The sequence below is a fragment of the Rhinatrema bivittatum genome, chromosome 8 (assembly GCF_901001135.1).
Source record: "Rhinatrema bivittatum chromosome 8, aRhiBiv1.1, whole genome shotgun sequence".
Taxonomy (NCBI): Eukaryota; Metazoa; Chordata; class Amphibia; order Gymnophiona; family Rhinatrematidae; genus Rhinatrema; species Rhinatrema bivittatum.
This window is the reverse complement of record NC_042622.1, coordinates 179,089,028-179,104,203: the sequence shown is the minus strand read 5'-3', so window position 1 is coordinate 179,104,203 and position 15,176 is coordinate 179,089,028. Positions and strand designations below refer to the sequence as shown.

At 45.9% G+C, this 15,176-nt stretch overlaps 1 protein-coding gene across 1 annotated transcript in view; it reads right to left on the bottom strand.

Annotated features, from left to right (window-relative positions):
* Nucleotides 1-5,854: 5,854 nt before the first annotated feature.
* The window catches only part of DHRS11 (dehydrogenase/reductase 11), a 49,417-nt gene continuing 40,095 nt past the window's right edge, over nucleotides 5,855-15,176 (bottom strand). Inside the window, exons 4-7 of the mRNA XM_029612713.1 lie at nucleotides 12,429-12,558; nucleotides 11,134-11,226; nucleotides 10,427-10,492; nucleotides 5,855-9,688 (exon numbers count right to left, since the gene is read on the bottom strand). Of these exons, the coding sequence (XP_029468573.1) occupies nucleotides 9,647-9,688; nucleotides 10,427-10,492; nucleotides 11,134-11,226; nucleotides 12,429-12,558 (331 nt within the window). The 3' untranslated portion in view covers nucleotides 5,855-9,646. The remainder of the gene's footprint in view (nucleotides 9,689-10,426; nucleotides 10,493-11,133; nucleotides 11,227-12,428; nucleotides 12,559-15,176) is intronic.

Sequence of the window (15,176 nt, the reverse complement as noted above, 5' to 3'; positions counted from 1 at the left end):
GGGGAAAGGCTGTATGCAAACTGCCGCCCTGCGCGAAAACTGAAATTTGCATCCGTCCTCCCGGCCTACAACGCCCTCTGTCAGTAGGTACAATACCCATTTCCCTCCCCTCACACTCGCTTCCTTCACCTCTACCTAGCAGCAGCACTGTACTGTATCGGCCCGTAAGCTACAGTTTCCGTATACTAAAAATAACTGAATAAACATGGCCTGGAAAGAGCACTGTGTATTATTTTAAAATGACTGAGGTGGTGTCAGACCTCTGGAACTTGGCGGGAGGGGACATTGTGGAGTAATTCCTACATTAAATTGATTCACTTTAGGGAAAGTCTTCCTGGTTTGTTTTTTTGGTCTGCCTTCCCTAGCTGGTTTTTTTGCTCATGGAGAAAATTGTTAAAATTAAGAGAAGCATGAGAAAGTGATATTTTACTGAGGTATAACTCTCGTCCTTCAAACCCTAAAAAAAAAAAAAAAAAAAAAAAAAAAAATAGATGTCAAGCAGCGGTGGATAGGGCCAGTATCTCGTCTCCCACAGGAAATTAACTGCAGCTAGCATAAATGTGCTTTACTGCAAAGCATAGCATTACTTACCAAGCAGAAAGGCTGCACAGACTCCCCTGACTTCCCGCCAGACTCGCTAATGCACACAGGCGCAATCTCATTCACTCGCCCAGAGGAGCAGGTGGCAGCCTCCACGTTCCCCATTGTTGAACGTCTAGGGACCTATTTTTAAAATGAGCTTCTGCTCAGACGCAGACCGGACCCGACTCCCTTTTTAAAACCAAGCTTTTGGGAGTCTCAAGCAAAACTCAAGCTCCAGGTTGCTCAGTGCTATCCAGTGGATTACCAAAGAGACTGACATGAAACACAGACACTAGACTTTTCCATCAGGTTCTGACCTATGGATCAACTGAGGGTTTTCATCCAGGCTTGGCAGGCAGCGATGGTGGAGTGGTAGGCACTGAGAACCAGAATACCCCGGGCTCGCATGCGGCGCTCACGCTTCCTAATTAGACTGCAGACTTCTTAGAAAAGGGACCATAAACCATAGGAATTACCTTGTACAGCACAGTGTATACGAATAGTGCTATATACATGTCAGCAGAGGTGGATAGTTAGCAATCTGTGCAACAGCAGAGGCTGCTCACCAGCCCACTAGGAAGGGCAAACCCGAAGCCACACTGACAAGATACCATGCTCTTAAGAAGCACTTGATAGCTTTGAATGGGCACTGTATCATACCAACCCACAAATCCCCATACTGGCCTTGGCAACCCAGATGGCAGAGTAATACTCTCCCCCCTCTTTTTGGTTAAGAGGAATCTAAAGGTTCTTTTGACAGGTGAAAGACTGCTCGTTATTTTGGATTTGATATATATTGAACGCTTTTTACTTCATTGCCGGCATCACATAGCATCGCTATGTGAATTAGAGAAAACCCATTTGTTTTGGTGTGAAATCATCAACGCTGATTATCAATGCGATATCTTCTACTGACTATTTCAAGTCCTGGTTGAATGAAATTTGCCCCTGAGGCAGCTCTGTGCAAGGGAGCGAAACTCGGCCAGAGTCAGGCGTTTTAATAAAGGGCTTGCTTTTATCCGATTCCTATTGTCGTCACTGTTACACAGCTCACTGGATCGGCTACCGCTTTGTTTTTTGGGTCCGTCCAGATTGCTAGTGGGACAGGAGCTGTTAAAAGGAAAATTGGTTCTTACCTGCTAATTTTCGTTCCTGTAGTACCAAGGATCAGTCCAGACTGCCGGGTTGTCTCCCTTCCAGCAGATGGAGAGAGAAAAAAAAAACCTGAAAGGCACCCCCTCTTACACTGGGGGTGCCTTTCAGTATAATCCATACCATAGCAGAATGAAAAATATCATAACCTTTAACATAAGAACCAATGGCTATATCAAACCACTTAAGAAAAAGAAACTGCATAATTTGTGGAACTTATGTACATGGAGGGAGCATGACTATAAGTAACATGAATGCTACCTCGTTGAGAATATTCTGCAAAATGAAAACGATACCGAGCGGACTCTCCAGACTCCATGGGTGGGAGTCTGGACTGAACCTTGGTACTACAGGAACGGAAAGTAGAAGGTAAGAACCAATTTTCCTTTCCCTGTATGTACCAGGATCAGTCCAGACCGCTAGGATGGACCCAAGCTACCCTAAATGGGGTGGGACCTGGAGAGTCCCGCTCGAAGAACACTGCTGCCGAAGCAGTGTTCATCCAGGTCCCGGATATCCAAACGGTAATGCCTCGCAAAGGTAAGTAAAGATTTCAGGTAGCTGCCCTGCAAATCTCCTGCGGCGAGATAAAGTGGCTTTCCGCCCAAAACGCCACCTGAGACCTGACTGAATGAGCCCTTAGACCATCCGGTACTGAATGCCCAAGACAGATGTAAGTCGAGGATACGGCGTCCTTCAACCACCTAGCAATGGTAGCCTTAGAAGCTTTCTGTCCCTTCTTAGGACCACACCATAAGACAAACAGGTGATCAGACAATCAAAAAGCATTGGTAACCTCCAGATAGCGAAGAAGAATCCGCTTCACATCAAACCTATGCAATTCACAGAGCCTGAGGCAAATCCCGATCCAAATGAGTAAACGCAGGTAACTCCACTATCTGATTCAAATGAAACCCCCGAGACTACCTTCAGCAGCAAGGAGGGTACTGTTCGAAGGGAAATTCCAGAGTCCGAAATCTGGAGAAAAGGGCTCCCGCCAGGACAACGCTAATAAGGCGCTATTAACTGTTCCATCTGTGAAATCAGCACGTCTCACTCAAGTAAGGGAGCGCGCGCTGTCTCTGGCCGGGCCCGTACTATGGAAATCAATGCCACTCGAAATAAGACTGCAGAGAAGTCTGTAACTATTCAAAGTAAGCCTAAAAACCTGGCTTTTTAGACAAGCTTTTATAAGGAGAATGAAGTAAAACAAACGAATGTAAAGTAAGCAGCAAGTAATCAGTTTTTAATTTCTTTCTACTATCTCCAAATACATATTAGAATGTTAACTTTAGACTTGAACCATACAGAAGTTTTCTAACCAACATTTCAACTAAATTCAATTTAGAGGTTTTGTTTTGTTTTTTTTTTTTTTTAATTATAACAAATGTTATAATTCTATGATGGCACATAGAATCCAACCCCGGGGGTGGGGGGGGGTTGGATTCCTGGTGGAGGTACTGCCTGCAGGTGGAGAACACGCTGACAGCCTTCCCCTGGGCACTCCCCAATAGTCCTTCACCACCAGGGAGACATCTGGCGCAGAGGCCATTGCAGGAGAGGCATCCGGACCGGCTCCCCGCAAGCAGAGCAAGAGGCACCCCGCAGCATGCCACAAGGTAAGGGTCAGCAATCCAAAACCAATCAGACACAAAAACACCCCCCTCCAGAGCCCCTGGAACCTGCAAGGCAAGAATTTAAAACTTCTGATTTTTTTTTTTTTTTTTTTTTTTTAACGCGGTCAACCATGGGGGGAAAACCGCACGTCCCTGGGACCACTAGCTCTGTGGACATCTCAGGGTGAGAGGGACCGGCCCACCAGTGAATTTCCCCACTTACCAGGCGATGGGGCTCTGGGAATATGGCTATTGGGGGGTCCCACCTCAGCCGAGCCTCTACCAAGGTGACTTGGGAGGAGCCACTTCTCAAACTCCAGCCAAAGTAACTTTTTTTTTTTTTTTTTTTAAATTAGCTTGATGTAGCCAAAGAACCTTCTGAAAGAACAAGCTTTCTGGTAAATTTTAAATCAAACCCCCCCACCTTTTTTTTTTTTTTTTTTAACAGGATCAGGACCACAGGTTCTGTCACCCTCGTCTGCTAGAGTCAGAGAAAATACTGAAGGATCGCAGGTGGCGCAGCAGTGTAAGAGGGGGGCTGCCTTTCAGTTTTTTTTCTCAGACTCCATCTGCTGGAAGGGAGACACAACCCAAGGGTCTGGACTGATCCTGGTACGTACAGGGAATCCCTGCTACCAGCCTGCAATCAGGACTAGCCGAGTGGTTACAGCAGCACGCTAGGAACCCTGGAAGCCAGGGTTTGCCTGCCACACAGTCGCTCCTCGTCACCCCGGCTAAGTGCCTTTACCCTCCCTTTGCAATAGGTACAACCAAGGCACGGTAACTTTCCAACGGGCGCAGGCCGATGCGTGTGCGGCTGCGGGCGCAGGTCAAGTGGCAGTTTTATCACATACACACAAATCATGTGGGCCCACGCGGCCATGCAAGGTCAGGTTTGAGGCGTGCAAGTGGGGGAATTTTAGAAGAGGTGTGCATCCCCTCCCCAGTTTCACCCAGGCTAGAGCTCATTCCTCCAAACCCTCCTGCTGCTTTAGCCTGCACTCCTTCAGTTATCCCACTCCGTAAACTTACGCGGCACTGGACCTGGCCGCATGCCCAGGCACCAATTGGTACTTGTGTACACATTTCTTGGCCCCCACACCCCACCCCTTTTTCTGCAATGCAAGATGGGTGTGCATCCCCCTTTATAAAAATCAGATGGGCACCCCCCCAAATCTCCTGATTTTGGTGTGCACATCTCAGACCGTAAGCCCTCTGGGGACACGGAAATACCTTCGATAGCTAAATGTAATCCACTTTGACGCTGAAAGGGGGAATAAATAAAACCATGGCCAGAAGGGGAGGCGAGACCTGTTAAAATAAATTTAACAAAAGCAAAAACGTACTCACGTTCCATAGCTGAACGTCCGCACCCTGGACTGCCTAACGTACTGATCCCAACTCTGGCACAGGAACAGCAGCTACACTCAAGACCTTATCAATGGCAGCTCAAAGTTGTTCTTTATAATGTTTTTCTGCAAGGCGGTTGATGACTGCAGTGTAGGTATTATTTTTGTTTGTATCTGTTTCTATCTTATTTTTCATAATACTTTCACATACATTTTATTTTTGTTATTTGCCTAGCACAACTGCAATGAAGGTGGATGATATAATACTTATATAAATAAACATACATCTGTAGGATACAGAATCTCCCTCCTCACCCCAGTCAGCAGCAGAGGGGTTGTTATTGCACTACCCTTTAGGGAGACAGTATCAAAACTCTACACGTCCCCTCAACCTCCTCCATGCTTCTTTTGCATTTTTTGAAGCATAGACCCATGCTTTGAAGGCCGTGGTTATTAATGACAGCTAAAGGAACACTTAATGTTCTGACAAGGAGTTCTCCAGGCCTTCGAGCCTTGGGAAGCAGATGGATCAGTCCCACTGCATTTACAGCCGGGCCTTCCAGGCAAGCAAGGCTTCCTCGTTCGGAGACCTTGGGCTGCGGCGAACACCATTACACGTATGGCAGTCAACTTTGGGAATGCGCTATATTCTGACAGTACCTGATTTTGTGGCGGGTCCTATGAATTCTTTTTTTTTTAACAGCATAGAAACAGAGCGCACACAGATGAGTTTAGGAATCGCAACAGCAGAGTAATAATGTATTGCATGCTGGACCAAAAAAAAAAAAAGAAACTGAACAGCACCAGCAGCCAAGCAGAGCAATAGGCCTGGCCTGTGGTCGGAGATGCAAAGGATTGCGTTGAGGGGGGTGGGGAGACCTAGGAATAAACAGAAGCAATAAAGCTGAGAGAGGGGAGTTATTGATCCTTTGAGCAATCTACCTAGTTCTGTCATTTTAGACCGAGAAAGTTAAACCACAATCTACAAATCACAGACAGGCTATGCTTTACAGCACATATATATATATATATATAATATAAAAAACTTAAGTGAACAGAATCAGGGAGAGCATCAAGTTTAAGACAATTTCAGGTCATGTCATGCACCTTTCAATATGATACATAAGACATTTATCTTATGAAGAGGACAGCACAAACCAGATAGTTATTTATTACTGTTACAGTACACAATTAAGACAGACATTTTTAAATCACATTGTTCACTTGGTTTGGGATTTCAGACCCGTCCCTAACTATTGTACTAGTGATGCTGTACCAAGTTCATTCAAAAGTGCAAATCAATTCAGTTAAGTGCAAAATGAAAAAAAAAAAAAAAAAAAAGGGAGGGCGTGGAGGTGCTCTCCCTGCTCGTAAAGACTCGAGGGCAGATGTAGGAAACAAATCCTGCTGACAGGAATATTTTCCTCTGCAAGACCCTGAACACGGTACGGCCCAGAGAACAAAGTTTCTGAGCAGGATTCCTGTCTTATGTGCTGGTCCAGGAATGGCTGAGACAAAAGCTGCCAGTCTGAGAAGACCATGCAAACACCCCTGCTGGATTCCCCCCCCACCCCCAAGGCAGTTACTGCCTGTTGCTTTGCAAGCCCCGGGCTCCCTTGGAACATTTGTGTGGTAATAAAAAAAAACAAAAACAAACCATCAGTGGAGGCTCACACTGCCCATGACAACACTATGCACCTGGCCAGAAAGACCCCCCCCCCCTCCCCCAAGCATCCAAGCTTTCCTCAGTGATCTAGCACAAAAGAAGCCGACACCAGACCCTCGGGAAGCATGCACGGGACTGGTCGTGGAGGCGCTCCAGAGCGAGTGTGCACAAGAGAGGTTTGCATGCTCTACTTCCAGAGACAGGGGTGGCACCTGAGGACCTAAGCAGGCCACCCCCGCAGAGCACTGTGGTGTGATAAGAACGCTCCTTGAAAAAAATGTTCCACAGGGACATTGTCAGCAAAATAAAATAAATAAAGGGGGGGATAAGGGAATGCATTAGGGATTTTAGGATTAAATTTAAAAAAAAAAAATAAAAAAAAATTATGCCAGCCTCTGAAAAGGCCCAGGACATCCTGAACTCCACTCATGTTTCTTCATGAAGAAGCTGCTGATTTCTCAAGCCCTCGTCCTGCCAGGAGTCACCTCTCAGCAGAGGAGCTTCCCATCAGAGCCAGAACTGACATAAGCCAAGCATGACTGGGCCAGCTCCAGGGGGAGAAATGACAAGCGAGCAGGGTCTGTGGCAAGGCAGGGGGAGGGTGGGGCAAACAGGCAGACTTGGAAGAACTGGGGGGGGGGGGGGGGGGCGCGCGGTATTGGAAGGTGGCAACAGTTGAGGTAACACTAGGGTGAGTCGCACAGGGTTCAGGGTGGCAGGGAGCAAGTCAAAGCCAGACAACTATAAGAGAAGAAGGACAGAGGCTACCTTCTGGGATTTTCACTTAAACATCAACCACCAAAAAAAAAAAAAAAAAAAAGAGAACCAAGGAAGGAGCTGGACAGATGAAATCTTTAGAGATAGTGAATATTTAGAAAAGGTACCAAACCAGGTTCCTTCCTCTGGCAAAGTTAGCCAGAAATCAGTGAGCCTAAAAGCGGCCTCTGCTAGCGCTTCGATTCTCCCTTAACTAAAATTTTAATTTTTTTTTTTATTTTTTTTTTTGAAGGGCTAACATGGCCCTACCTCACTGCTCTTGTCCACGCAAAGAGTCCATGGAACAGGAGGGACTCTTGTCAGAAAAACAAGGCACAAAGTGAGAGCCTGATCTCAGCCAGGTAGAGGTTAAGGGTCAAGCAGCAGGACCAGCCATGGAAAACTAGCACTGAGAAAGGACACAAAACTTTCTCCCTCTATGTTACAGTCTTAGTATCAGTGCATTGTAACTCAAGATACCCTCCCTGTCTGAACTGGAACTTAGCACTTGTGCTAATCCGGCTTTGGCACAAGCAACAGATGAATAAAACGAAGCAAACCATTTGAATTGGGTTTAAATTTATATTTTTCAAAAGGCAATCAGAACTGGAGTGAGCACATGAGGCCTGACCCAGGAATGGAGTGTACAGGAATCACTCTTCCTGCTGCCCCCTCCCTCTGTAGTTATGATCAGATCAGCAGTGGGGTTTCTACACTGGAGGAAAGGTGGCACTACGCTCTAGTGCTACGCACCCAACACAGGAGGCTGGGGTCGTTTCCAGGAGCTTTCTAAGGAGTACTCTCCCAGAGTTGGACACTGCCACAGGAGGGCTGCCTGATCTTGGTGGGTCACGCCTGATCACTTTTACTGATTAACAAACCCTTAAACCCCATCGCTACACTGTGAAAGCAGAGCACTCAAGATCAGGAGGGGTTTCCCCGAGGAGTTGTTGGCAGGCAAGAACCACCAAAAACCTGCCATGCGACTTACTCTTCCCTCTTGGATAAGAAGCCATCGTCAACTCCTCCCTGCCCCCCTTGCACTCTGCTCTAACTGTGTTTAAAAAAAAACACAAACAAAAAAAAAAAAGTGTAGATTTTTTTTTTTTTAACACAGTATAACTCAACAGATCTGACCTGAAACAGATCTAACAGACAGAGCAGACATCAGCAAACCAAAAGATCCCCTTTTCACAAAAAGGACATTAATCGCTTAACAGGCGGCATGCTAACGGGCCCTGTATAACAAATGCTGCGGTTTATGCAAAGGGGAAGAGCCGGATGCGTCCAGACTTCAGTCCTCCCTCCTGCCTTAATGGATACAGCGGGGAATATTCCTAACATCCTGCTGGAATTCCCGGAATATCACCAAAGGGACAACACCTGTACCGCGCCTGCCATAAATGGAGCAAACACAACAAAAAAAAAACAAACAAACCACAAGACAACAAGTGTGTAGAACAATAAAACGGGTAGCAGTAAATAAAAAAAAAAAAATAATTGAAACAAACACACCCCCTTAAACATAGTGAAATCCAGGACAGGACTAACATTAAGGCAAACCCGCACAGAAAGGAGGTGCAAAACAAAAAAAAAAAAGTCTACATGAAAAATTTCTTTGGAAGGTGCTGGGTTGTTCAGAATAAGACCGAAACAAACGAGTAGGTCACACGTGAGGAACAAAAAAAATTAATAAATAAAAAACCCCAAACAGGATTTTACATCTGGTGCGACGGTGCACACGGATAATGCCCCGGCCACTAAACCCAGTGGCTCAGGACTCTGCAGAACATCTCTTCGCAGCCAGGTAGCACTCACTAGGATAGGGCTGCGTTTTCAAAAGCAGCAGGGCTGGCAATCTAGAACGCTGCGCCAGCTCTGCAGCTCACCAATGACCCGCTTTGTTTTTTGTTGAAAGCAAGCAGACTTGCAAGCACAGGAGAAAATGGTTGCAGGAGTTCCAAAAATGCTACTTCCCGACATTAGTCTGGATTAAGGAGGGCACCGGCTGAGCCTTGAAATCCATTTTCCCTTCACGGTTAAGAAGGATTTGGGGCAAAAGTACCGATTTTTAAACTCAGAAAGAGGAGCCATTTTGATCTCGAAGGTCACAAAAGAAGACTCAGCCAAAAAAAAAAAAAGCCTTTTTTGTTGTTTGTTTTTCTGGGTTTTTTTTTTTTTTTCCTTTTAAAGCAAAAAGGACTAAGAGGGTACTTTGAAGTCAGGAGACACGGTAAAACGTCTGTCATCGTCTTGGCCAGCAGAACATAATGCATTAACAAACAAAACAAAAACTACAGACAAATAGAAAAAGAGCAAAGAAATTGTTCCACAGATCCCGTCCCAGTGGTGTTGTGGGACCGTTTAGTGTTAAAACATTCAGGGACAGAGACACATTTACGATGAAGGTGAAGGCCTGGGGAGGGGGGGGGGGGGAGGACAAGTCTCAGAAAACGATCTTCGGCTTTCAATTAAAATGTCATTTTCCATGGCAGATGATCTTCTCCTCGCCGCCTCTTCTGTTGCTATGAGAACTGCTCCGTGGGCCTCAACTGAATCTCGCCAATCTGCAATAGGGGACACCAGCGTTCATTTTAAAACATGGCCATAATTAGGACAGGTCCTGCCATTGGGCTATGAGGCGATTCTGACCCCGACAGTGGGTGCTCAGGATACTTTCTGAAGCATCCAGCTACCTTGGCTCTATTATTTCTCATCACCCCCTCCTCTTCCCCTCCATCCAGTTTCATATCATTTGTACGTCTCCTCGCCTTGCACCTATTTTTTTTGGCGGATGTCGCATTGACATGTGTGCAATACGCAGCACAAAACACTGCGGTGCATTTGAAAAGGAGTAGAGTTTTTTTTTTAAAACGGAGAATGTGGCTAGAATGAAAAAAAAAAACCAAAAAGGGATGAGGCTATGTTCAATGAAGTATAAAAATACACAGAATGAAATGTAAAGATCAAAGAACCTGCTCTAGCAATAATAAAAAAAACCCAAACCACACAACAGCTACAGTAACAGGCAGGCTAATTTTAAAAAAATGCTAACTAGTGCTTGGGCTTTAGATTAGTCAGATATCTTCAACACACATGCACATTAGATTATGAAGGCCACCTTTACGAAAGACCATAAATGGAAGCCAATAAAAATGTCCCAGAAAGGAACTGAATCAAGGCACACAAGAGGTTCTTTGTCAGACAGAAAGATTTTGGTTTCTAAGACAATCAGAAGCCACCGAATGACAACCATTTTTGGAATGCCTAAAAACGTGGCCACTAGCCACCGGCTGCCCACTTGCCTGTACGTGAGGCGGTGCACCGAGGACATACAACACAGAACTGGCTATGTCTTCCGTTTTCAGACACTGGGGAAAAAAAAAAAAAAAGTCACATCTGGCACACAAGGTTGGCAGGATTAACGTCATCACGGTTTAACAATGGGCTTATGTTTATGGTTTTAAAAGATTTTGATTCTTTTTAAAGTTGCTAGAGGTAGTATCTTCTGCATTAAAGTTTAAGGAGATAGGAATTGCTGGGCTGCAGCCAAACTAATTCTGTATTCTCCGTCACGGTACACAGTGGGCATAATTTTATAACTATCGGGCATAACAGCCGGCAAATACGAGCATAAAAGTTACACTGACTTTCAAAGTGGAGTTAAACCCATAAGTCTGCTTTGAAAAAGGATCCCACCAAGCCTACATGCACAGTTACACCTGCTATTTGGTGCATGCAGTTTTGCAGAGAGAATTTACTTCAAAACCAAAAAGGTCAGTCCCAACCCCACCACGACTCTCCCCTTGTTTTTCGTACGTGTGCAAACGTACGAGCAGACAGCGTGCACTCAACTGCACGAGCTCAAATCCAGAGAGAAGTTTCCCGCTGATGCCATTAAAAAAAAAAAAAAAAAAAAAAAAAGCAGAAGCATACATGTATTCAGACTTGCAACAAATGCTGTGGCATGCATAAAAAAAAAAAAAAAAGCAAAGACATTGCTGGTCCTTACTCTGATGCTTTCGTAGGTAGCAGCTGCTTTTTCTGGGTCGTTATCGTGAAGTTTGAAAGCAAAGTTTGTTTCTACTAGTCCTGGAGATATACTCTGGAACAGAAAACACCAAAAACAACTAATAAGATCCTAAGCCCCCACCCCCAACATTTCATAAAATGGGCTTTCGCTAGCATCTGGAAGTGACTATCCAGAAGGCTAATTTCTCAGGAATTACCTCTGGCACGAACCCAGAACGGGGCTTGCAGGAGGGCCTATGGCAGAGCACGTGTGCTAAGATTATCCCAGCTAACATAGGCCATATCCAGTGGGGGGAGGCCTTAAGAGAACACCTAGACATAAAAAATAAATACATGCTACCTTTACTTCCATGTCCAAGAGAAAACTCCACAGACCTGCCCATGTGGCCTCTCATACCAGCCTATGCTGTTACTGAAGTACCACCTGGTCATGTGCCTTGCGGCATGTTTAATAAATCTGCCATAAGAACTCCAGATTTTAAATTGGTGGCACCAGTCCCCAAGTACCTAGACAGTTTAGCCCAAACTTCTTGCAGAACATGGATCGGAAATCCCATGTCTGTGCTGAAACAACAGAGGTACCCCTGAAGCTATCCATATACAGTTACCTTAACCAAAAACAATCTTAAAATGAATGCCATGGCTCTTATTTGCCTTGCCACTGTCTTCTGCCTAGATTAGCAGGGATGCTTTCATGTGTATCTGCATAGTGCTGTGCAGATCTAGCTGTGCCATATAATATAACTGGCAGCACTGTGTGACTAGGAGCGTCAGATGGAGGCATGTTCTTACACTGCACGTGGGGGGTCAATACAAAATACCTGCCCTTCTGGTCCCTAACTAGGTCTAGATTTCAGGGCAACCATAAAATATGCAAATCAAGCCAGTGACTACAAATCTCTCCCATTCTATTCTATTTTTTGTACTTGCATAACATCTTATTCACTAAAATGGGCACACAAAGTGGGTTTACATAAAAAAAACAAAACAAAAAACACGGCATGTGAAACTGTATGATGTACTGTAACCATACAACACTCTCTCCCAATCAATATAATAAAAGCCTCACCATATCAATACAAAACACAGCATGATAAATATAAAACCACCAGCAATTACAATATAAGCAAAAGTATTCAACATCATCATCATGCATGTTCACTGTGGATCTCTCGACAACCTCTTGTTTGGATGGAGGGCTGAGCACAGGAGTTGAAATCCCCTAGCTTGCAGGGCTACCACACAGGAGGAGAAGGACAGAGGAAGATCACGTACCGTGGCTCTTATGTGCGATTTGGCTTCTCTCAGCTCCTGCCTCAGTCCCTCTGTCAATGCTGTGATGGCATACTTGGTGGCGGTGTAGAAGTGCATGATCGATGTGGGGAGCACTCTGTGGCCACTCATGCTGCAGACAAAAACCCATCAACAAGAGAGAGAGAGAGAGAGACACAGCTTGAGCCACTGGGACAGCAACTGACGCGTTAAGAAAAATAAAAATACAGGCAGCAGATTAAGTCTAAAACAAAAAAAAAACAACAAAAAGATAACCCACACCTCATATCTAAAAAGCGTACAAGATGAACAGACCAGGAGTATTCTCCCGCATGGAAATTAGGAGGCAAAAAATAATCAAAATCTGGTTTGTATTAAGCCATGAAATTGGGAAGAGGGGTGGGGGGGGGAAGAAAAGAGGCTTTCCAGTAATCTTCTTCCACAATACATTTATTCTTAGAGCTGGTTTCTGGAAGCTTCCTTTCTTCCAAAGTAACCAAAATGGAAAATAATCCTCTGCCCCAAAACTGCAGCAGTAATCATGCGTCCACTAAAAGGTGCGGTGGTTTTAACTCTGTTCTGTTGTGGGCATTTGTCCTGGATGGCAGGCACCTGCCACCCTCTGCACTGCCATCTTTCACATTACTAATGTTTGGAGCCAAAATACTCCCAAGTCTGGACAGCACGCGGGTTTCTCAGCCTCGCTCGAGATCTCAACGTCACAGGACCCACCTCAGTGCCCATTGTAAGCGTGATAAAGTGAACAAAAGCATGATGGACCGGGGGCAGCTAACATGGCCTCAAAAGTTAAAAAGGTGCAAGAGTTTTAGGAAATTCTTTTCATGGCTGAATAAAAAGGCATGAATGACCTGTAAAGAATCTGCTTTTCTCAGAGGACAGCAGGATGTTAAGTCCTCACACATGGGTGACATCATCAGAGGGAGCCCTGATGCGGAAAACTTATGTCAAAGTTTCTAGAACTTTGACTAGGCACACTGAGCATGCCCAGCTTGCCCTAATCTATGCATGGTCCCTCTTCAGTCTCTCTTTTTCACAGAGATGTAAGCATCACTTTGGCCGTTTTTTGGCTTTGTGGAAAACTTCATTTTTCTCACGGGTTTTTTCTCATTGTCCCATCGCTGTGTCCCTCTTCGGCAATTTGGGTACGTTTCCTTGGCAGCAGTGCATTGGTGCCCACCAGTCGACACCCTGCCACCATAGTCTTCTGTTAGTGCTCTTTTGTTTCATCCCTCATGGCCACATCTGGTTTTCAGTGATGCCCCCCGGTGCCTGAGGATCATGTCCATTGCGGATCTGCATGAGATATATGTCCTCTGCCTAGGGGAATATCGCATGACATCCAGGGTTGCCACTTATGAGCCTAGATGACCACGAAGGGACGTTGACTTTGACTCAACAAGATGGAGCCGATGGCTTGGACTTCTAAGGACAAGGAGCTACATTGATGGACACGGAGCCATAGACATCAGCGGGACAGTCTATTCCATAGATGTCGCTGGCGGACAGGGGCGCCGGAGACAGACCATAGTCAAGTCTCCTCCAGGCAGAGGATGTCATGTCCTTTGTCATTGGCCTTGGCACTGGGGAAGGACCAAGCCAAGCACTGAGAGAAGCATCAGCACCGGTCTCCATCGATGCATGGTGCCAGACACAGGGATGCACCAGTTTTTTCCACGATGCCCCCAAAGCAACCCCATGGTGAGGAGTGTCAAGCCTTCATCGGTGCCAGGAGTCTGCAATGGTCTCCCCCGGTCCTCATGCCAGTCACTGATCCACCTCGAGGGTCCGAGGAAGATGTGGCTACCACTCCTTGCTCCCAGTCTGGTCTTGGCATTGGCAACATTCAAGGAGCTGGAACGTCAGGTCCAGCTAGCAGTGGACTAGGCACAGGGCTTCGGTCCTGTGGCGCCAACAGCACCGGACCCGGTCCAGACTGTCCTTATACCATTTCTGGAGAAACTCAGCATGCTCATCCGTGCGTTACTGACCTAGTTGGCATTGGTTCCTGGGACAGCATCAGTGCCCGATGGGACACAGAGGCTTCTCCTTACTGATATGGTGGTTGTCGCTGGTTCCTCAGAGAAAGAATCTCCACTGAGTCTAGCAGAGTCGCCGAGACCTGACGCCCCCCCCCCCCCCCAATCCAGTTTTACTGGTGCCTGCACCTCTGGACATAGGCCAAGCACCTAAGGACCCATCCCCTGTAGCTTTCAATGAGGATGAGGAACCCTATGACCCCTGTTTAAGGTGTAGAACCCAACTCTCCTGCCTGTTTGGGTTCAAGCTGTCTCCCCCTCTGTCACCAACAGCACCGGTGTTGTGTCTGTCGGTCCCCTTTTGTTTTGGGGAGCAGCCTGTAGCTAGGGATTCACCAATATGTGAGGACTACCATCCTGCTTGTCCTGTGAGAAAGCAATGTTGCTTACCTGTAACAGGTGTTCTCAGAGGACAGCAGGATGTTAGTCCTCACGAAACCCACCCACCCACCATCCCGTGGAGTTGGGTTTCTCCTATTTTATTTTAATCATAATTCTATATTACAAGACTGATATAGGGCATGCTGGACATACTCAAGTGTGCCAAATCAAAGCTATAGAAACTTTGACATAGTTTTGCCACACAGGGGCTCTAAACGATGTGACCCATGTGTGAGGACTAACATCCTGCTGTCCTCAGAGAACACCTGTTACAGGTAAGCAACTCTGCTTTCTCCAGGGGCAAGGTGGCTAC